This window comes from Protobothrops mucrosquamatus, unplaced genomic scaffold (genome assembly GCF_001527695.2).
Source record: "Protobothrops mucrosquamatus isolate PMUCROS unplaced genomic scaffold, P.Mucros_1.0 scaffold304, whole genome shotgun sequence".
NCBI classification, from domain to species: domain Eukaryota; kingdom Metazoa; phylum Chordata; class Lepidosauria; order Squamata; family Viperidae; genus Protobothrops; species Protobothrops mucrosquamatus.
In genome coordinates this window covers 937,844-962,116 of record NW_015386646.1, presented here as the reverse complement: position 1 = coordinate 962,116, position 24,273 = coordinate 937,844, and the positions used below count along the sequence as shown (strand labels likewise).

Here is a 24,273-nt window from a genome sequence, read left to right as displayed (position 1 = left end):
TAGTATCAGTATAAAGTAATATAGAAATCCATTCATACAATAAAATGATATGCACTCTTAATGCTAAATAAAAGGTGTCCACACCGGATAGTTAAACATTGTAATGGAGTATATATTCAATATAAAACCTAATCTAATAATTAAGGTCAGAAAAAGTGAGATGAGACAAAGGTAATGCTGCCAGTACAAATAAAGCCTAACAAGACACTAAAGAAATTAAGCAGTAGCACCAATAAATGAAACTTAATTTCTAGAGAAAGTGTTAGGCTGCAAATGAATACATTGCAACAGAAAAGAGTGATTGGAACCAAGTGGAATAAGGATTCATTGGACAGACAAGAAATCAGGAAAATGCACAAGTTTCAAAAACATCTATTTGATTGATTCTAGCAAAGTTCTTTAATTATTCATCCTCAAATGGGGAGGAAAAACAGTTTATAATGAGTATAGAGCAGATGTGAACAAAGTAAAAGATTCAGATCTCTTCTACAAAGTACTAATTGGACAGTCATTGGTACCTACAATTAGAAGCTTGACATATTGCTCAAGTCCTTTCTTTTTCCAAATAATAAATTAGAGCAACAAATATGGATTTTGACCAGATGCTCAAACTCTACATGGAAAAAATATAATATAAGAAATAGTACAATATTACAAGATATTAATTCTGCTTTTGTGCAAAGTTACAGATTTGTTGTGAAGGAATCCTTTTTAAAATTTAAGCCTAAGGTACTAGATCAGGCATGTCAAACTCACGACGTCACGTGATGTTGCACAACATATCATGACTTTTTCCCCATTGCCGGCAATGGGGTGGGCGCAGTTTCAGCGTGACACATCCGGCCCGTGGGCCGGCAGTTTGACATGCCTGTACTAGATAATAAATTCAAATAAGACATCTGTCCATATGGTTATGATATCTAAAATGGAGGCTAGTATAAGGACAAAGTGGAGTTCCAAGAACTATAGAAAAAGGACTTCCATCTCATTCATTATAACAACATGTCTGTTTCAGAATTCAGAGTCATATATATCATCCATTAAACTTCCAATAAGAGCTTCCAGTATTTTTCAAGTTGATCCTAATTATATTTTTCTTCCCACAGGTTCCTACTAGCCAAAAGAAAGAAGGTGTTTATGATGTGCCAAAAAGTCAACCTGTAAGTGTAAGTATATAATATATTTACAGACGAAACCTGTTTCCTCAAATTTTAGATTTTTAAAAATTACTCTAGCAAAGTTACCACAATGAGGCTTAGAATATGTCTGCAGCACTTCCTTATTTATATAAACTATATTTACTTTAAGTGTACAGAAGAATATCCATCCCACTAATTGATTTATATTAATCTTACTTTATTGGATGTGCAGGGAGACTATTGTTGCATATAATATTTGGGATAAAAATGGAATGATTGAGGAATAGGGGATGTGGAAAGATCATATGTTGTCTTCTTTTTTTATACATCTGTCTTCCCAAACCTGGACTTATTCAAATGTGTGGACCTCAATTTCCAGAAACAGTCATGTTAACTGAGAAATTATTTAGAAATCATTCAGATGTAGATCTAGGCTGTTATAAATATTCAGTTTGATCCAGATGTAGTTTCAAATGACACAAAATGGAGGATACCATGCAGTGGGGCCCCAGTCTATGCACAGAGAGAAAAAAGTCATAGGCCCTTTTAAAGTTCTTTTTTTAAGACAAACTATTTCCTCAGGGGGAACAAATATTAAACATATTTCTATTGGTGTCAGTGGGGTATCTTTTTATCTCCAGTATGTGAAGGAAGAGGCTGAAGAGTGTATAAGCAGATCTTTCTTGTGTTTTGTCCTACAACCAATTAGATTACTAGTAGTTACATTTAAACAAATTAGTAATAGAAGGAGAAAGAGTGGGGGACAGAGATAGTTCTGGCCCTTAAAATACAGTTTTATATAAACACTTAGCTGGGATTAAAGTGCATTCTAAATCCTATTGCATAGGACAGTGAGAAGCAAATGATAAAATGTTCATGATGACACCATGAGGCAGCTCCCTTGATTTGCACACTAGTATCAGACAATGAGATGCAAATACGTAAGGCCATCGTCTGCATATTAACATTGCTACAGTGTCCTGTGGATGTATCATTTTTTTTAGTAGATGCATTGAAATTAATGGAATGAGTTAGTCCTTCTGTCCCATTGATTTCATTATGCCTAAAGTAGATCTAGTTTAGTATTTTCTGAACTTAATAAATATTCATGTTGTCAGAAATTAAGACAAATATTTTAAAAGAAAGATTATAACAGAAAATCAAACACGAATCAAATCATTTTGATATTTTCTCTACAAATTATTAAAAAAAGAAGGAAAATGAAGCATGCACTAATTACATATAATGCAAACAGGTTTATTTGTATTCAATTTTTCTCTATTAGACAATTCTTTAAAATTCAATTTGTGTCAGGATTACCTAGTTTATCTCTGTCTGATTTACATACCCAAGGATACTTACTTAAATAGTAGATCTTGTCCCTATGAATCTCTAAATAACTTTACCTAAATAACTTAATCAGTAGAAAATGATTTCCTTATTCTCCCTTTTAATCCATTGTACCTTATAACAGGGCAACTGATTTAAGATAGTACTTGTTTTCATTTTGAGGAAAGTTGGCACTGGCGAAACTGTTTTCTGGTTCTGATGCTGAATGTCAAAATTAATCTGCTGTGAAAACAAATTGAATTTAACAACGGCAAATATTTGTATACTAGAAAACGGATTTGTTGTCTACGCTAGCTCTGGATATTAGGCCACTTTAAGCTGTTCCTAAAATTTTTCCTATTGTGATTATGGTCAGTCTTCCTTAACCTTTTGACCCTCACCTTCAACCCACATTTTCCCCAACTGCTGGCACCCTGATGTATGAACTTCGTTTTTCAAAATTCCTAGCCAAAATCTAGGACTTGAAGTCCAAGATACATGGAGGGCCCCAAATCAAGGAGAACTGCTTTAGATAAAACTTTCTTCTCTTCAAATATATGTGAGCAAAAACAAGTAAAGTAGATTTTACCAAATGGCATCTTTCAATATTTTACATACCTTCTGAATATTGCAATTCTATCATGTGAAATTAAAACTTGCCGAAGCACAAGCTTCTTAATGAACTGTTTCTCATATTTCCCCTAAAGCCTTCCTATTATACACACATGTCAGGTTTTGCTTGTCGTTGGATTTTAGTAACAGGAGGCAAACCACAAATATCTTTCACCAAGCCTGTCACTCAAGAAACAATAAAACCTAATCTTCCTATCAACATGTCCAAATTATCTGTTTACAGTTTTATGAAGGCTTTCAAACGACTCACAGTGCTATATTAAGATCTATCCATTCCCTGTTTTCCTGATTCAGTTTTGCCTGCAGTTGATTAACCATATATTCCTACAAAGAGAAGGTTACCTCTATCTCTAAATGAGTGTATTGGGACTCAAGACAACACTAATTTTGATGTTAATGGGTGTAGGTCTTCTGAAAGACTTCTGTCAATCTAGATTTTGCTTGGTAATAGAGTACTATTAGTTGCGCATTCAAACACATTTCCACGCATTTAAAAACAAAAATGCATTACAGAACAAGTGAGGAATATGCAGCTTTTCTGATGTAGTTGAACCACAGGTCTCATCAACCCAGACAACATAACGAAGGATGAAAGATGCTATGAATTGTAATTTATCATCCTCACAAATGCCATATGTTTCTTATCCCTATGACAAAGATGGATTCACCTTTGACCCAGTTATGGCTGATACCAGTCGAATGGTTTAAGAGTAGTACAGTTTTATTAAGAGAGCCATAATGTCTTAAATAACAGTACATGAATTCTAAAGGTAAGCTGTTTATTATTTATGGTTCAATACACAGTGTAGCACAAGGCCACTTTTTAAAACAACAGCAGCATTTTAATAGAGAATAAGCAGACCTCTGTTGACCAGTCAACAAGCAGCTAAGCTTCTTTTCATCCTATATTATTATATGTTTTCATTGAATGTTGCTAGGTGATTTCTACGACAGGTATTTCATTTGTATTGGACTGCTTGTACTCCCTTGCCATATATTAAGTTTACCTTGCTTTTCTTTTCTTATATCTTCAAAAGTAGCATCCAGATGGCATTCAGAGTAGCATCTGCATGCAGTGCCTTCCAGGAATATAGACAACTTGCTTAAGCCAGCCAGGAAACCTATTCCACACTCCATACAAATAATTTATCATCCCATTAGTGATGCATTTATTTTTCCTGGGAATTTCTATAACATTTGCTATAGAATGCGATAATTCCCAGCTGAAAAACTTACACAAAAAACAAAACTATTTTTTACAGTATTTGCTCCCTCTTTCATTTTAATTTCTAAGGGCAAAAAAACGACCTTTAAACATTTATCCTTTCCTATCTTTCTTCATCACACTTTGTTTATCAGCAACACCCAGTGTTATTGGGAGGGGATATATGCAGCATGAAGGTATGAAGGCATAAAATAAGTGAAGTCTTATCACAGACTTCTTGGCTTTAATAGAACCCCTGGAAGAAGCCAAATACCAAGAATGCTTGGGGAATCATGGAAAAGTTAAATTAAATTAAATTAAATAATTTAATTCAAGGGTTATTCTTGAAGACAACTTCAAGCTGCAGTTTGTCCAGAATGCAGAAGGATGAGATATGATGGCTATTTTAGGGGTCACCTATCTGCAGTAGTTCTTGGTCATCCCAAACATTCTGATAGCATCATCATGCTGTAGATCCCATAGATTTAAAAATAAATGCCACTTGATGGGACTCAGGAAGTAGAACCTATCTGTCATGATAACTGCTCTCTAGAATAGCATTTTCTCTAAAATGGGTGTAGCTCCCAACCTGGGCCTTTATTAAAAAAAAGCCACATGCCTCCAGATGGCCTTCTTCTGTGGTGTTCTGGTCTTTTGAATGATTTCTTGGGGGTTTTTTCCAGACTTTTCCAGATTCATTTTGGTGGCATCAATGTCTTTCTTGTTAAGCTTCTGTTTTTTATTGTTGTACTGTGTAAGAATTCAAAGTGGCCATTGAATTCCATAAATAAACAAATTTGTAGCACAAATCATTCACTGCATTCTCTAGTGTATGAAAAAAGGTTAAGCTAACTTAAGTCAGGTCTTTTTTCATCTCTGAAAAGACATGGCTTTTCATGCATGAATGAACGAGAGGAGAAGTGTGGTGGTTTACATTGGGAAATGTGGATATGTCTACATATCTTCGTAGAGTACCTTTATCAATTTATTTGTATGGACACAATGAGGCTGACACATTCGTTGGAATTTGACGCCATTAAAAACTGGACCTTTAATCAGAATAGATTGCTACTTGTACCTGTGGGAGAGGAAAAATTAATGATGCTGTGTCTGTCTAGCCAAATTTATTTAAAAGCTGATCATCTTAGTTCTGAACTTTCCTTTAAATTGATAATCCCAGCTATGCCATTCTTGCTTGTCAACAAAGTACATTTTCAATAATAAGCCAGAAGAAAAGACAGGAGAGACCAACATTTAACAAGTAGAGACTGTGACCTATTTAAGTTAGAATGAGATGTGTATTCACATTTCCATAAGGTACAAAGGATTTCTCTGCAGTTAAACCTTTACTAATAACCATACACTTCTCTTCTTTCTTTCTTTCCTAATGATGTTCCTGTTTTCCCATCCTGGAATCCTGTAACTTGCCTTTTTCCCTAGGCAAAGAAGTTCACCTAAAAACTCTGATCTTATTGACATTCCACAGTCTAACTTTTTGAGAAGCTTTTTCTCAGTATCTCTCTTGGGAAACTCTTGGCCATTGATGCAGGAGGGTTTCAAATATCTTCATGTACAGCAACAGGATTTGCTGTGCTAATCCCAACTCTGACCATCACACTTGAGAAGAAGGATCATAGAGCTTACTGGGTAAAGGTGAAAGTGGTGCAATGTCTCTCTGTGAAAATAGAACAATAATAATTTTAGTCACATTTTTCTATCCATGATTAAAATCTATCCTGGCTCAGATCACATGACTGTGAAGGCACTGCAGCGGTCATAACTTCTGGTACTGGTCATAAATCCCTTCATTCAGCACTGTCATAATCTTAAATGGTTGTTGGACAAATGATGATAAGTCGAGGACTATCTGTATATCACAAAAATAGCTGGTGACATTGCATTTCTTCCAAAAATGTTGAATAGAATGCACTTTAATTCTTTCAACAATTCAGAAAGAGCCATTTCAGTGCAAAATGAGATCACTAAAATACTGTTTTTAAAAATATACGTAGAAGTGCTTTAAAAATAATAAAGATCGTGGGTATACACATTAAATTTAATTCAATGTATTTATCTTGTGGGATTTAGAAGGAGAATGGTATATTTCTTGTTTTTTTAATTTTATTTAATATATAAAATATAAAATACAAAGAAAAATAGAAATAAGAGATTAAGGGAGGGAAAAGAAGAGGGGAAGAGAAGGTGTGAGGTACAAGGGAAAAGGGGGAAAAAGGGGTGTTGACTTCCGACTCTTTTTAGCACAGTACAAAATAAAAGTACTCCAGTCTCAACTTTTTGTTTTTACACATTATTATATAACTAGCTATTTCTATAACAGTAAATCTATTTAATTGATGAAACCAAAATCAAAATTACATTTTTTTATCACAAGCACAAAATCCAGAAGTGGTATCCAAGTGAAAAACATACTCAAGTATATTCTCCTCTTTAAATAGAACGATCAATTTAACCATTCCTGCTTTACTTCCTTGTTGTGGAAATAGTATGTATTTCTGTTGCACCTAATAATCTTTATAAACTGTCACCATTTTTATTAACAAAGTTAACTATATACTTTCACATTCTTTGACCTTACTAGGAAAAGTACTCTTTCTCCCCCCCCTTTTTTTAAAAAAAAAATGCTAAACTTTCTTTAAATACTTTTCTAAAATCAAAACTTTCTAATACTTTTTTTCTTCTTTAACTTCTTACAAACTTTGAACTTCAATATTGAATTTAGCTCCCACCCTCCAAACTACCCTTATAGAATATCTTTTTTTCTTCCTTTTATAAACATATAAAAAGAATATATATAATTTTACATATACATATAATTTTCAAATTTTTGATTGACTTTCTTTCAGTTAGAACAGTATATTTCTAAGACTGAGATGATCGCCGTTACATGGGATATAGAAAGTGTAGTCTAACCATATCTGTGCATTATGATAAACAGTTATTTTAAAAATATGATGTCATCAAGACATTAGTGACACTACTAAAAAGCAAATGTCACCGTTGCCATTACCTTTAGCTATAAAACATTCATTGTATTCCCAAGATAATCTTATTTAAACGCAGATATCCTTGACCTGAGCATTCTGCCTCTGAAAACTGAAGAAATAAATAATGATAGAGACTAATTAAGATATGCTTCATTTTATTCAAATTGCACGTAAATGACCTGGCCCCTACCATCACTTTTTGAAGTGAGATCTTGGAACACTATTCAAAGGCCTTCTGCATTTCAGACCAGAAAAAGCTGTGCATCCCTGCGCTTCCAGATACATTAACTGGCCTCTTAATACTGTTGTTGGTCAGGGAATTAACGTTGCTATACCTTTCTGAAACATCTCCTTGAAAATATACCATTTATTTTTTTTCTACTCTGGTCATTTCAATTTTTGATGTCAATATGAGTTTTGATATCAGTATGACCATCTTGTGTTGTATTGCAGAGTTCGTTCATCAGTGTCTTCCTTCCATCAATATATTCAGCTGTGCTGAATCATCTAAGTGTCTGCAAATTAAAGGCCATTTACTACCATGTGGACACTGATTCAGTGTCTCATTTGGTATAGGAAAAAGAAGCACAAAATGTAAGAGCAGGGGAGAGAGAAGTAAGAGAAACGGTTTATAGTGCAGGAAAAATAAAGACACAACAGGCAGTAAAGCCAAGTACCACATATACTGAGGGCTCATTCTTCTGCTTTACATGATGGAAGCCTCAATTTGCCTCACAAGAACCATCTTGTAATAATTGACATATTCAGGATAGAGAGCATCAGCCCAGGTTGTAATGAAAACAATTATCTGTTCTAAATAAGAACAGTTGATAAAACTCCTTTGAGTACAGCAGTTCAGAAAGGCAAGCTACTTTCATGAACAATTAGTTTTTGTGTCTACCGTATGGTGTGATTTCTTTCCATTTTTCTTTTTTTTTTTTTAGATTTGCCAAGAAAGATAGGAAATTGTAACATACATCATTCTTTAGTTTTACAAAGCTTTGAGGGGGTGATTATCTTTAACAGAGCATTAAGTCAACTATTGAAATAGATTTTCAAATAAAAATAGGGACTTTAGAAAGGGCAGAGTGGTGGGGTCCCTGCGGGAATTGGGAGTTAAACAGTGAACTTTATTGCCTAATGAAATCTAATCCCATTGCCTATCAGAGATTAATATATGCTGTCATCATGCACTTTCTCAACTCTCAAATTTCTTGGATGTGGCCAGCCTTAACTTTGATACGTCTTGTGCTAATGGAATGTTACATTTCTGATCTGATCCTCTTGACACAACTAAACGTTAGCTTTGCTTTTAGCACTTTGAATGTGGGTTCAAGGCTGACTAGTCTGATGTAGGTCAAACAAGCATGCAGCTTGGAGTTAAACTTTACTTTTAAGTTCTGCAGGATTGAGATACATTTTGTACAATTTAGTAAATAGTAAATAGATTCATGACAAATACTTACAGGCATTGGTTTAAATATTTAAAAGTAACCAGGCTATAAATGCCATTCTTCCTCTGTAGCCTACTTATCTGTGTGGTATATCTCTCTGTTTTCTCACTTCTGCCAATTTAGCAGCTAATGTAGAACAATTTAGGTTTTCTTCTTTTTCTCATCCTTGCTACTCTACCTTACAAAAAGCCCAAGGATTTTTCTTTAAAAAAAACCTTATGCACACTAAAATCCTTAAAAATAATAGTTGGAACTAAGCAAAATGCCCTCTAAAGGTTCTACTGTACCTGCTGTTTTCATTTCATGCTACCAAAGACTGAAACAGCTGCAGTTATTTTGATGCTTCCTTTTTGCAGCCAATGAATGATTTTTTCACTGAGCAGGTTGAAATCGTTTCATTATGTAGAAAGCTTAGTCATGGGGAAACCATCATTATAGAAATATTACAGTGACCAGAATTCAGAGGTACAATGAACAGTGGCTATGTGTATTTGAAAATGATTCAGAAGAAGTCCTTGCTATTCGTTAAAGTAGCCACACTTTCCTTGCGTCTTCTGAAAAGAAAGTTTAGCTGCTTTAAGAGTCAACTCATTAAAATAAACGTGCTTCTTAAAGCAGCCACAACTGTTATTCAGGCTTGCAGAGTAGCCATAAAAAGTGAGGCTATTTTAATCATAGAGAAATGCTGTCTTCATGTATGCATAATATCTGACATACTTCTCCCAAAACATTTTTGAAGCACATTCAGCTCTATTATGGAAAGAAACCAGTGCTGAACCACACAAAGTGTTATTTCCAAAACTTCATTTCCTTTCTGAGCTGGTTCTGTGATCTGTCTGTGCTTATTATTTTCATGACATTCTAGACATTATTTTCTCAACGGCAGTTATTATATTGCAGTGAGAGGGAATTACTGCTATACACCCCAGCTGAATTGCTTTTTGGAAGCATGTTTCATAAGTTTTCAGTTTTCCACATCAACAGAGAATTAGGATGAGATTGGCCATTCCATTTTTGTTCAGAACTTTAGAATCTAGGGCACACTCTTTTCTAGAGGCAGATGACCGGAAACCTGCCCTTCATGGTTCTTTTCCATGAAGACCCTTGCTCACCTTATTCTTAAAGTACCCGAAGCCTCTCAAGGCAGCAGAATTACTATTTTAGGCTCACTTGAACACATTTTCATACATTCTGAAAAGTCGTCTGTTTTGTATGGGTATGTAGATATTAATTGCAACATGGAGAGAGCTTTGCAAAGACCCCGGAGTCCTTCACTGTCACTTGATGGCTATCAGGAGGGTGGGGCTGGAAATCATGAAGATTGTTGAAGGCTGAGACCTTGCACTTTTTCCGAAAACTTGAAGCTTTGAGCATTATCAGAGGGACTAACTGCAATCAGATTTTCCAGCTAGGTTTTTTTTCCCCAATATATGACACCCCCTTAACTTATGTCTGACTATTATCTAACTCAGTGTTGTTTTTACTAAAAGAAGTAATTAACCAGGATGTCAAAATCATGTTTCCTAATCTTAGACAGAGATTTCTAAGACAGGTTCTAGGATTTGTCTGCATGCAAATCATATTCCTTGTCTCTACCTAAATTTATAGTTTGGTATGTTTAAACAAAGAAGAGAGAAATTGATATCAGGAAATTTGCACCACATCATTATGCATCTGTCAAATGGAAGAAAGTCTTTTGACTTGATTTGTAGCATCATAAAGATCAAATGAATCTTTTGAATTTTCCATTTGCCATCACTAGTTGCAGTTATTAGGAGGCTTAAAATATTTTATCTGAATTTTTCTGGTATGTCCAGAGAATCAGGAGAAAGTAAAACTTAAGGATAAATTAATCCTTGGATGATACATTTTAAAGAGTTTTAAGTGAGTGAGTGGTCTTACTGCAAGGACGAGTAGATCAAGAACTTGTTATTTCTCAAACTTAAATATTTTAACTATGTCCTTAAATATATTAACTATGTCCACCAACTTCTGCATGTAGGAATATAGCATGTCTGCTCAGCCCAGCAGAGATTATTTCTTTAAAGTGATAAAATGTATTTGGACAATGATACAGCATCACGGTCCATCCCTATAACAAAGAATCTGGAAATAAATTGCATCCAAAATACTCTTTCCAGACTGTAGCTGCAGGAAATGAAATGTGTCTGCACCTTAGCATAGAAAAGAATCAATTAGACAAGAATATAGTGTTCACAGCATTGGAAGAGACAAGAGAACTGTATCAATCACAGGATCTTGGGCAAAATGCAGTATAAAGACAGCAAAACTTTAATAATGTTACAATATTTTCAATGTGAATTTTGGACTATTTTTGGTGAGAAGTTTATATGATCCAGAAATTATAGCCATATTCTGTTCAAAATACTTTATGCCTAGTATAAACAGACATGCATTCTCTGCCTTGATTTCATCTACCTTATTTCTCTACCTTTATATCCACTGTTTGGAAATAAGAAAAATATTGCTATAAAATATTTATGTCTTTATGATCATAATTGAGCCTCAAATTATGGCCATATGTCATGTTGGTCATTTTTCCAGTGGTAAAGTGGATATGACAGTTAAGCAGATGTGGCAGTGATTAAGTCAATCCATTGTACGCAATGGGCGTTTTTTGTGAGAAACTGAAAATAGACACCAGTTTCGGGGGGGGGGGAATATAAATTCAGGCTGGCTGACAAATACCCAAAATACCATCACATGACCGGGGGAGGGGTTAATCCAGTCATTGGAACTTGAATCCAAGTCATAATTACCCCTGGGGAAGTCCATCATAATTTTGAATGACTGCTAAGCAACCAGTCAGCAATCAAAGACTATCTGTAATTATTAAACAGAAACTACATATTCAGTTCTCTACCATATAAAATGCATCAGCAGGCTATGTTAGTGTGAAAAATGTTCAGCTTTGTAAATATATCCATGCTTTTCAATGTATGCAAATCTATCTGCTGCATAGTCATTTATTCATTCTTAATAATCTGTGAGTTACTTCCAAGAAACATCCTACCAAATGAAGACTAAAAAAGATCATTACAAATAGCACATGGCTATGTATATTCATAGGAGGAGTTATCAATGTTGGATCTGAATCCATCATATTGTATGACATTTTGAGTGGTCGGTTTTATAGCCATATATAGTTGTAAACTGGACTGCCCATTGAACAGTGTGAGATAATAATAATGATGATGATAATAATGATGATGATGATGATGATGATGATGATGATGATGATGATGATGATGATGATGATGATGATGAAACTCTATACCATTTCAAGCAAATGGTTATACAGTCTCTTCTTTAAAAGTTCCAGTGATGGAGCATTCACAGTTTCTGGAGGCAGGTGGTTCCACTGATTAATTATTCTAACTGTCAGGAAGTTTCTCCTTAGTTCTAGGTTGCTTCTCTCCTTGATTAGTTTCCATCCATTGCTTCTTGTCCTGCCTTCAGATGCTTTGGAGAATAGCTTGACTCCCTCTTCTTTGTGGCAGTCCCTGAGATCTTGGAACACTGCTATCATGACAACCCTCATCCTTCTCTTCATTAAACTAGATATACCCAATTCCAGAAACCGTTCCTTATATGTTTTAGCCTCCAGTCCCCTGATCATCTTTGTTGTCTTTCTCTGTACTCTTTCTAGAGTCTCAACATCTTTTTTACACCGTGACTTCAGATATCAGGTTTTTCTTATTTTGAACTGTATAATTCAATGATTTGTGCGAGCGATGGGAAGGGGTTTGCCACAGAGCCAGTTCCATGTTCTTAAACTATATTTAAAGAAACCATTAAACTGCTGGTCTCCAATCTTTTAGAGGATGCAGTCCCGCCACCAGAACCATGCAAAATTCAACTACAAACAATTTCTGATGTACCGTCCTTAATATACCATCTTGACTTTTTCTCCAGGCTGAAAATCTGTTTATCAGGCTTTGACAGGCAGCACTAATTCACAATAAATTATGTGTATGTTGCGCTCAACAAAAAAAAAGGGTACAAAGGGAAGGGTTATGATAAAAGCAGTAAATCTAAGCTCGCTTATCTTAATACCTTACCCTGAATCTTCAGTATTAAAAAATACTTAAAGATCAAAAGCCTGCCCATACCAGTGTGGTCCAGTAGTTAAGGCACCAGGCTAGAAAGCAGAAAAACATGAATTCAAGTCCCACCTTAGCCATGGAAGCTGGCTGGGTGACTTTGGGCCAGTCACTCTTGTTTCAGCCCACAAACTTCACAGGGTTGTTGTTGTGGGAAAAACAGGAGGACGGTTTGTTGGATATGTTTGCCAGGAGTTATTTGTAAATATAATAAAGGTGGGATACAAGTTAAATGAATAAATAATAAAAATACTATCATTATGTTAAAAAAAAAGAGCTTTAGCCCATTCTTTCTTTTGCAGTCTTGCTTGAACGGTCCTCTAAAAGCACTTCCTTGCTGATCACCTACTTTGAGAAAACAGTCAATATATAATATTTTCTAGCATGCATCTCTTTTGTTCTTTATTCATTGTTAAATACTGCCCTTGGTTCACAATGCTTAGCCTGAGGATGCATTTTTACTGCCTCAAAAGCTTGATAATTGATCCTCATTATTGTGATCATATATAAATCTTCAATACAGCATGAATACATAAATGTCTCAAAGTGCCTAAAGGGAATCATACCAGGAAAAGTGATATAAAGATATCAGTGTAGTTAATGTTACTGCTTTTAGTATTATTTCCTGATCATAGTTCCTGCCTTTTAATGAGACTGTGATTTAAAGGTAAACAAATACAGCGCAGAGGGAATTTAGAATTAATTTGACTATAGATTGTGTTGAGTAGTACAAACCTAAATGGATCAATTCACGTGTTGATTGTTTGAATAACTTTCTTAGAATCAAATCAGCAAATAAGCTGGAATATTAATCACTTCTTAAATAGTTTGTAACTTCTGAATGTTAATCTAATCACATATTTATAAATACATTATACTCACCTTTCAGAAATAATCAGGGTTTTCTGACCATGAGACAAAATTTGTAGCAGTGAAATCTTTATCCAATAATGCAATATTATAATTCTTCTACATGTAGTCAGCTAGCGATTAAATACATATGTCTAGATTCTGCTAAAAACAATACAAATGTCTGTATTCTGCTATTATCAAATATGAACTTTTAAAATATATGGCATGAGCTATGGAGAGCGTAGTAAATCTGTGGGTTTTTTTAAACCTATAGTTCAGCTAGGCAGCCTAATATAAAGCACGTTAATGAGCAGATGGGAAGCAAAAAGATTTTGTTGCCAAAGCAAAGAGAAAAAAAGAATGAAAAAATCAGTGAGATGTTTTTAAATACACAAGAAGTTTTATTATTAAGTGGAACTTGAAGAAGCAGGACTGAAGGAGTATTCATGCTTGTGAACTTTGGAGTTGGAGAAAAGTCTTGCAAATACCACAAGCAGCCAAAGAAACAAACATATGTATCATTAAACAAATCAATCCAGAGTTCTCATTCAAGACACAGTTGACCAGGCTCAAATTCACATATTTTTGACCTGTTATACAAAGATCTTGGTCTCTGGATGAGTCTATAATTCTGTGAAATGTAGAAGGAAAGAAAAGATCCAGCAGTGAAGTGGATCAACTCAGTTACAACTGCAATGGATGCATCACTGGAAAACCTGAAAGACCAGGCCATGAACAGATCATCATGGCAAACATCTATATCAGTGATGGCGAACCTTTTAGAGACTGAGTGCCCAAACTGCAACCCCAAATCCACTTATGCATTGTCGGGTGCTGGGTGGGTGTGGCCCATTGGGTGGGCGTGCTTGCGGTGGTAACGGCAGACTGAGTGGGACTAAAAAGTTCAATCAATCAATTCCAACTTTGCAAGATCTTTTTTTTTCCCGTGAGAAGTTGAAATTGACTCATTGATTGAAACTTTTTTTTTTTGCACACGGCAGCGGAGGCCTAAACCGAAAAGGTTTTATAAAACCAGATGAAGGCCTAGGACTGGGGCGACGGCGCGCGTGCCCACAGAGAGGGCTCTGAGTGCCGCATCTGGCACCCGTGCCATAGGTTCGCCACCACTGATCTATATGGTTACTAAGATTTAATATGAGCATTATCTCTCATCAGCCTTCCTTTCTTCATATTTCTGTAACATAAGAATCCTGGTGGATCATACCATTTAGTCCATCATTCTGTGTTATTATATACAGTTAGTTTTTGAGTTATGATCAAAATTGGGATCAGAATTTTGGTTGTTAAGCTGATCACATGACCTGATTTTACAACTATTTTTATCAGAGTTGTTAAGCAAGCTGAGAAGGTCACAAGTTGTGATCACATGATTTACTGTTGTAAGACAATACTTGGAATACTGCATCCAGTTTTGGTCACCACGATGTAAAAAAGATGTTGAGACTCTAGAAAGAGTACAGAGAAGAGCAACAAAGATGATCAGGGGACTGGAGGCTAAAACATATAAGGAATGGAATTGGGAATGTCTAGTCTAATGAAGAGAAGGATGAGGGGTGACATGATAGCAGTGTTCCAAGATCTCAGGGGCTGCCACAAAGAAGAGGGAGTCAAGCTATTCTCCAAAGCATCTGAAGGCAGAACAAGAAGCAATGGATGGAAACTAACCAAAGAGAGAAGCAACCTAGAACTAAGGAGAAATTTTCTGACAGTTAGAATAATTAATCAGTGGAACCACCTGCCTCCAGAAGCTGTGAATGCTCCAACACTGGAAGTTTTTAAGAAGAGACTGGACAGCCATTTGTCTGAAATGGCATAGGGTTTCCTGCCTGAGCAGGGGGTTGGACTAGATGACCTCCAAGGTCCCTTCCAACTTTTATTTTTATTATTATTATTGTTGTTGTTGTTGTTGTTACATGTAAGCCAGTTGCCAAGCGCCCAAATTGTGTTTATGTGACCACAGGGTAGCATAATAGTCATAACTTCAAGGACAGATCGTAAGTCACTTTTTATAAGGCAATTGTAACTTGGAAACTTTGTTAAACAAATATCACAAGTCGAGAACCACCTATAGTGACAAAACAGATTCATTCAGGAAACTAATAAGCAGCCTGTCCTCTTTCCTATTGTTACTTGGGAGTTAGTAGCACCTGCCATGATTCAGGAAGTAGTCTAAAGCTATCAAAGCTAGCAACTATTAATAGTTCTCTCATTGGTGAATTTCTCCAGCGCCTTTCTAAAGCGATTAATTGTTGGGCATTATCTAATGAGAACAAATGATGCTGTTAAACTATCAATTATATAAAGAAATAATTATCAATCTTTAATTGTCCTATTTGTAGTTTTGCTTCATTATGTTAACACCATGAAGAGGAGAAAAAAAGATCTATTGATATTTCTAAGCTAAGCATGATTTTTGAATTCTCCGACATATTTTCCCCTTGTTTGCTTTGCTAATTTTCATATGAATCGTTCTCTAGGAATACAAAGAAACTTATACTGTTATATTTTATTTTCATCATCAATTTGAGATTGGTTGGTCCATAATCAACAAGTGAGCTTCCATGACTATAAGTGGACTTCAAATAGTTTCTCCCGGTCTTAAACTTTTAACCCCTTCATCACATTTATTTTATCAATATCAAGTGTGGTTATCTGTAAGATATCTAAATTCATTTTTTGTTATTATTCATTGTCTTATTTGGCAAGCCAAAACAATAATGTTTCTTTTCTTCTTTCTTTTCAATTGTTTGCTTGCTTGCTTGTTTTTAAGGAAGACTTTGTGTCTGTGTTATGTTGTCTGACAGAATGAAAGATTGTAGTATCTTCTTAAGCTTGTATCTTTTCTGATACAAGGTATTGATAAGTGGGCAGTGGGTATGGTATGAAGAATAAGCTAAGTTTGATGCAGGCTATTATGTAATAGTAAATCATAGTTAATGCAAACCATATTTCTATATAAGGTTTCCAATCCTTGTTTATTGCAATAATTATTGTACCTATAGTATTTTAATTTGCTCACATAAATGAAAAATATGTTCAGGTAGTCAGGGTTTAACCCATTCTAAGTAACAATAACTATCTCAAAAATATAAAAGTTTTTGCTCATGAGGATGTACTTACATTTTAATAAAATGTGCAGTCCTTTTGCTCTACCAGCAAAGGAGATTTTTAAATAAGTCATGCAATTGAATATTAAAAATCCAACAGTTAAGAAACAGTTTTGCATTCATCTTCCAGAATTTGCATTTCTGAAATGTGCCAATTTTAAACAGACTTTTTAATAATGCATTTTTCAGTACAGAGACAAAGCAATTAACTACTTTATTACATTTTTGAATTGTGTCTCCATCCATTAGATCAAGAAGATATTTTTTATGATTTGCTCAAATGTTTCCTGTTGCAAAGATCTTAAGTATTAAAAACGTAATTAATTGCTTAATAGATATTATGCAGCTTGAAAGCAACATACAGACTGCAAAATGCAATTTTTTATATCCAGCTTCCAAGTTATGAACAAACACCAGGATGTGTTATATAATTAATAGCATTTAACTAATTTCACTGAACAATACGAACAGTGGAAAATAAAACACATAAACTATAGGAGAGCCAATCTGGTATAGTGGTTAAGAGGCACCAGGCTAGAGACCAGGAGTCTGTGAGTTCTAGTCCTACCTTAACTCACACTCCCGCAACCCTAGGAAGAACACAGTGGTAAACTACTTCCAAAAGTCTTGTTAAGGACATTGTAAGAACTAGTGCAGACAGTCGCCAAGAGACATGAAGGCACACATAGACAAAAGCTCATAAGCTACTTTAAGCAGTCCATATTTAACTAATCTCTATAACAAAATCTTAGTTTAACAATACAGAGTACAGTCCTTCTGAAGATTATATAATCAACTGAAAAAAGTTCTTTCACCTGAACTATCCATTATGTTGCCCTCCTGTTAATTTCCAAAATAGTTCAAAAGAACATGAGCTCCTTCAGAAACAGTGACTCTTCTAGCAAGCCTAGAGCTGCATATAAACTATTCAAAGCTTCCAATAATAGATTCCTGATAAACAAACCTATGCACAACCTAAATGATTAACCAAACTGAAATCATTCCTGAAATGAAGAACAAAAAATCAGTTTTGAATTGCCTTATATTGTATATAGTTTCACTGAATACAGGTAATCCTCAAGGCACAACATTTAATTGACCATTCAAAGTTACCACAGACCTCCCCAAAGCTATACACGACCCTATTTCAAAGTTATGAATTCTGTAGAACCCTCCAGGTCATTTGCCCTTATAACCAATTGTAGAGACACTTTAGCACACCCACTATCTATTCCCCCCTCATCCTGCCTGCCAGCCTGCCCCCAAAAGGGACTGGGTCTGCTTTGTTCCTCACTGGATTTCACACACTCCTCTTCCACCCCTCACAACTGCTTGTTTACCTTATGAAGATCTGCAGAGCTCAGGAGTTGGGGACAGGGAAGGAGATCAGTCATCTCTTGCTGGCCCATGTGGGAGAATTCCAGCAGGATCTTTCCATCCTTAGCCTGCCTTTGAAACCTGAGTTGGTGTAATTGTGGTTGGTGTAAGTTGGTGTAAGTTGGTGTAAATGTCTGTGGAGCTTCTGCATCATCCAGGTCATGGTTGCCCCTAAAGTGCTTTTTCAAAAGGCAACTGGACTTTGTTTTTCCTTGAAAACATTTCGCTGAAGCTTCTTCAGCTCGGTCAGCTTCTTGGATAAGAACTGAAACATCTTCAAGGAAAAACAAAGTCCAGTTGCCTTTTGAAAAAGTACTTTTGGGACAATTCTGGGCAAAGGAGACCTTCCCGCTCTTTCTGCATTGCCTCTTTACCGCTTAGCTACACTATTTGTTCTCCATGTTGGCAGAGCCAGCTCAGGTTTCAAAACACGTGCTAAGAAAGCTTTTTCCCTCCAGTCATAGTATGATGAGGGAAAGGCTTTTTCCCTCCATCATACTATGATGAGGGAAACTCCTGTGCTTTGCAAATTAATACAGCAAAGCAGCCCTTTTTTTCCTCAGTGCAAGAGGTGCCTTGTGAGTTAAGAAGGTATGTTGGTGTGTACCTGAGATGTCACTTGGTCGGGAGAGGGGCATGCAGGTAGATGACATAGGCCAGGAAAGATGCCTGGGGATTCATGAGAGGTGCTGTTGGAAAGAGTGTGTTGGAGTCATGGGGGTGTAATAAGTATACAATTCAAGTCAAGTAGGGTGCAGGTTGGCACAAATTAAGAATGCGTAGAGGTCACGGTGCATGAGAGTTACCACTCTCATGGTTGAGGATGTCACTCGGGAGGGGTGGGCTGGGAAATGTGTATGGGGGTGTGCAAGAGGTGCTGGGCAGGTCAGGGACAGTGTATAGGAGCAATGCAGGTTAGGGAGGGTGCATGAGGTGCACAAGAGGTGCCATACAAATGAGGGAAGCAACATGGGAAGTGGCATACATTGGTGAAAGCATGCAAGTGACAGTCCCGGTTGAGAAAGGTATGCAGGAGTTCCTTCCTTCCTCCCTTCCCCGTTCCCTTTCCAGCAGTTACTGCTGGGTGGGGAAGGAACAAAGGATTGCAAGTCTGACTGGGAACAAAGATCACACAACTGTAGTAGCAGCCCAGCACAAAGTAGCAATCAGTTGCACTAACGCAGCCACAATCTTCCTAAATATCATTCCCTCAGGAATCATGAGTCCTTGATTTTGGATGCATTCTGTAACTTAGCTCATTTGAGTTATCTTCATTCAAAAATTGTTGCTCTATGATGTACTATTTCACCCAGTTTAAAGTCATGACAATGTAAGTTTTAGTAGTATATAGATACAATAACATACATACTGCAGGATTTTAAAAAATGTTTTAAACTGACATTCCCAGAAGAGGCTAAGCTTGCTAGTAAGCCCTAAACCTAGCCTATTCTGCCAAAAAATATAGTACAATACGATAAAAATGAAGTACAGTAGCTGAAGCATTTACTGTATATTCTTCCCATTATAGCACTGTTTCATCAGTTCTCAAATTGGTTTGAATCATTTTTTTTCTTTACATTCAAATCTCACATTGAAATTCATTCTTGCTAAATCTGGTAATCAAATTTAAATTAGGTCTTAGCTAATTAATATACCCTAGTAACATCATTAGTAGCCTACTGAGGATTGTCATTTCTTTTGAAAATTTAATATTACTGCTGTTTTGTAGTGGCAGTTCTTGGTCTTTTACTGTTTTAATGACTCCACTAGAGACAGAAAAACAGAATGTCTGTATTTGAATAAAGAAACTTTATATATATATATTTCTAATTCTTTTAATGCAAAGATGTTCTCATCATTTTAGCATCACACATAAAGTCCAGGGTGAAGTTACTTTGGATACAACACACAACATCTACCCACTGAGACCCACATAAATCTTTTAGAATAAATAAAATGTTTGTTTCTGATATGCTGCTACAGAAAGGTTCAAAGTTTATTAGCAGGGCTTCTATTTCAGGCAATTGTAGCATGGCCATATATTCTTTACAGACTTAATTATCAGCTTTGTTTTTTATCTATCTGAGACACATAGCCAATTGATTAAAAATTAAACTCCTCACAAAAGGAACCTGTAGAAGGATCCTGCAATCACATGTCTTCTCATTCTTCTCGTAGTTTTACACAGGGTGCTGAGAATAGGATTGTTTACTTTAATTGGCAAAATCTTTTCTATTGAAACGTCTAAAGATGGAGACAGATGGGGAGAAATATTTGCCCCCAGTAAGTGCAATGCGGCCCAGCAAAATCTCAACTGAAGACATTTCCATGGTCTAAGAGACACTAATGGTTCACCCATAGAAAGTATTTCCTTGGCAGAAAGTGATGCAGTACAAGAACTTATGGAAGACGCAGCCCAAGGGCTACTTAATAATTGGACCCTCGAGACATGCAGTAACATGCTGGACAATTGTTGTCTGGGAAGTCTTGCCTTGCTGTTGCAAATGCTCTGTTGAACTCTGAACAATGTTCCTCCCTAGTTAGGCTGTTCTGCTTCCCGGGACGTCTTCAAAATAGCAATCAGTTCCATTGATGCAGGTGAGGATGCCCTGTGAGACAGCATAGCAGTAAGAAGAATAGGGACAAAAAACACAAAGCGTTGTTCAAAAGAGAAGAAATAAAAATAAATTCTGTTTATTTTAGCAGAACTTAATTTTACATTTGGCAAATGATTTGTGATTTGATCCAAAGTAATTTATTAATGTCTCCTCGGTTTCCTGTTTCTTTCAAATTAGGTACAGTTTCTGTCTTTACCTAGCCCTTTCTTAAACTTAGTCCTTTAATTGCACTGACGTATTATTCTTTTTTACTTCATTACTACTAGTATAAATTAAGAGGAGAGTCTTTGAAAAAGAGGGAAATTGTAAGCTTATCTCAGCCAGATGCTCTCGTGAATGTAATAGGTACCCTAATTACAACACGGCTAGTATCGTATTCTCTGTGGGACTGCCTTTAGAAAGGATTTGGAAGCTGCAACTGCTACAGAAAATGGCGGCCAGATTATTGCCAATGGAGAATAATACTTATTTTATGCTTGTTGCACTGGTTCTAGGTACCTTTCAAGGGTAGCCAGGATGCATCAGGCAACACCTTGCCAAAGTTGAATTTTGCCTATATAATCCAAACATCTAGAGAGGGTCTACTGTGTGTCATCTATTCACATTCCGCATGAGATACATATACAGTGGCCATCTCGCCTTGCAAAAATAAAGAACAAATCAGAAAAGGGGGGCAAATCTGAGAAGTTCATAAGGATTAAAAAAAAATAGTTTATATTTATAACTTTATTTTTTCAAAAGAAAATTCAAGAGCAAAACCAGAATACATAATGCTCCTCTCCCTGTGTTCCTCTAAACAACCTTGTAAAGCGGGTTTATAGCCCCCATTCAATTGAGTGCACCTTAGAGTTACACTTGACTTCGTTTCTCTATGAATTGCCTAAGACTGCAAAAACTGCTTCCCAGAGCCCCACTAGCTTGAACTGATTGTGGGTGTCAGTAATCTTAGTTGATTTGTGTGCTTTTTTTAAAATACTGCTTCAGTTATTTTATGTTGGCTTTTCTGTAAACTACTGGAGTCTTGCAGGATTGGGGAAGTCTATAAAATACTGTAAAGACTGTAAATAAATAAAATGCCACCAGTCTATTGGTGACACGAGGCTATAGATCTCCTGTGTATTTGATCCAAACTGAAGGAGTTTTATGCCAGGTTTTTTTACAATTTCCATTGTCTCAAGTTCATTTTCTACCCCAATTGTGTTAATGTTAATGTATAAAGCCATCCTTGACTTGGAGCTATTATTTCTAAAAGAATACCTTATCCCACAAATTCCTACCTGTTCACTGAAGTCATCATAATAATAGAATAATAGCGTTGGAAGGTCTTCTAGTCCAACCCTTTGCTCAAGCCTACACCATTTCAGACAAATAGTTGTCCAATCTATTCTTAGAAACCTCCAGTGTTGGAGCACCCACAACTTCTAGAGGCAAGTCATTCTACTGATTAATTTTTCTAACTACCAGGAAATTTCTCCTTAGTTCTAGGTTGATTATCTCCTTGATTAGTGTCCACCCATTGCTTCTTGTCCTGCTTCAGGTGCTTTGGAGAATAGGTTGACCAGTATAGATTGATCATCAGAGATTCAGATATGTTGGCTACCCATAAATAGTCCTTTTTAGTTGTATTCAATTCTCCTTCAGGAGCATCAGCCTTAGGCTGGGATCTCCCTTGTTTTATCCCCATAATAGCAATCCTTCATGAGCTGAAAAGGAATGACTAGCCCAGGGTCCCTTAGCAGACTTGGATAAGGATAATCCTGAATCATTACCACAATCTTATTCCTCCATCTTAACTACTCTACCATATTGGTTTTCCAGGAGTAGTTCTCCATTTAGGAATAGCTCCTCCAAAAGAGTGCTAACTTTATCATCTTTTTGGTGCCATAAAAAGGAATTTTTGTTCTATCATGCATATTACTGATTAGTGTCTTAATTTTACACTTGAATGCTGCATGAAAGTTTTTAATTGCAGTAAAAGCTTAATTGTCCAAATTTAGCAGACTTCAGATAAAACAAACTACAATTAGTTCAAATTGAATACCCAAAGAATGTCTGTTGTTTCTGAAATAGTCCAGACAATTGACATAATTTGTATTAGTTTATGTTATTCATATAACTAATGTACTTGGTGTTTTTGCATTATGAATATCATTTGTGTGATGAAGCAAATGGTATTAATTGATACAGTTGCCATCAATGCTTCAATTGTATAGTGACGTAAATGATATAAATTGATAACATACCTTGATACAAATAATGTCAATTCAGATTTAACAGTCATTCAGAAATTCTTTCCCCAAAATGATCTGTTTTATTAAACCTTTGGTTAAAAGCCTATATTCTACCCTCTCCTTTTATCATTTCTACTTTGAATTCTAATTATGACTCTTGCATATTTTAATTACTATTCGGAATGTTGATATTCTGATTAAAACTCAGAATTTCTGAAAAACAGAAATTCAGTTTTGAAAGGTAGCCTACAATAGTTAAAAATAAAATTTCAAAAGGAACCATATGGGTTTTAGTAAATAATAGTAATAATTGCTGAATAATTTAGTTTTAATTGTATTCTTTACAAAATCAGATTTCATATCATATTGATATAATTGAATAGGAATGATTTGGAAAAATGTTTCATGCAATAAATCAGCTTGGTATACCCAAGGCCTAGGTGTGATACCTTTAAGGAAAAATCCAGATAGCAATGGCTAGGTCAGGGGTAGGCAACCCGGGCTCTTTTATGACTCATGGACTTCAACTCCCAGAATTCCTGAGTCAGCTATGCTGACTCAGGAATTCTGGGAGTTGAAGTCCATGAGTCATAAAAGAGCCCGGGTTGCCTACCCCTGGGCTAGGTTCACTTTAGAATAGCCAGGAGAAAAATATATACGTCTATATGTATTTAAGCAATTTAGTTATGTATTTATGCCCAGTTGTTTAGCTCTTCCCTGTTAAATTCAAAAGAGCTGCTTGAAGACATTGCAAAGCAACAGCTATTCCCCTGCAAAATGGTGTTTCTGTAACAATAAATTGTGATTTCTATGTATTAATGAGCTACCAGATTGATTATGATAGGGGTATATTGTGTAATCAAGCAGTCATGATAGGAGGAATATGTATTAAGGGGAGCCATATGGGGGGGGGAGATGGAATGAGCCATGGTGGCACAGTGGTTAAAATGCACTATTGCAGGCTGACTCTGCTCACTGGCAGCAGTTCAATCCTGACCACTCAAGGTTGACTCAGCCTTCCATCTTTCCGAGATAAGTAAAATGAGGACCTGGATTGTTGCAGGAAATACATTAACTCTGTGAACCGCTTAGAAAGGGATATAAAGTACTATGAAGCAGTATATAGGCTTAAGTGCTATTGCTGTTGCTATTTCTCTGAACATGCCAGAAGAACAGAAG

General features: G+C 35.9%; 1 protein-coding gene across 1 annotated transcript in view; it reads left to right on the top strand.

The window, feature by feature from the left end:
- The window catches only part of DAB1 (DAB adaptor protein 1), a gene marked incomplete at its 5' end in the record, with an annotated part of 92,751 nt that overhangs the window by 53,467 nt on the left and 15,011 nt on the right, over positions 1-24,273 (top strand). The window contains one exon of the mRNA XM_015815038.1: positions 1,107-1,166. Coding sequence (XP_015670524.1) covers positions 1,107-1,166 — 60 coding nt within the window. The remainder of the gene's footprint in view (positions 1-1,106; positions 1,167-24,273) is intronic.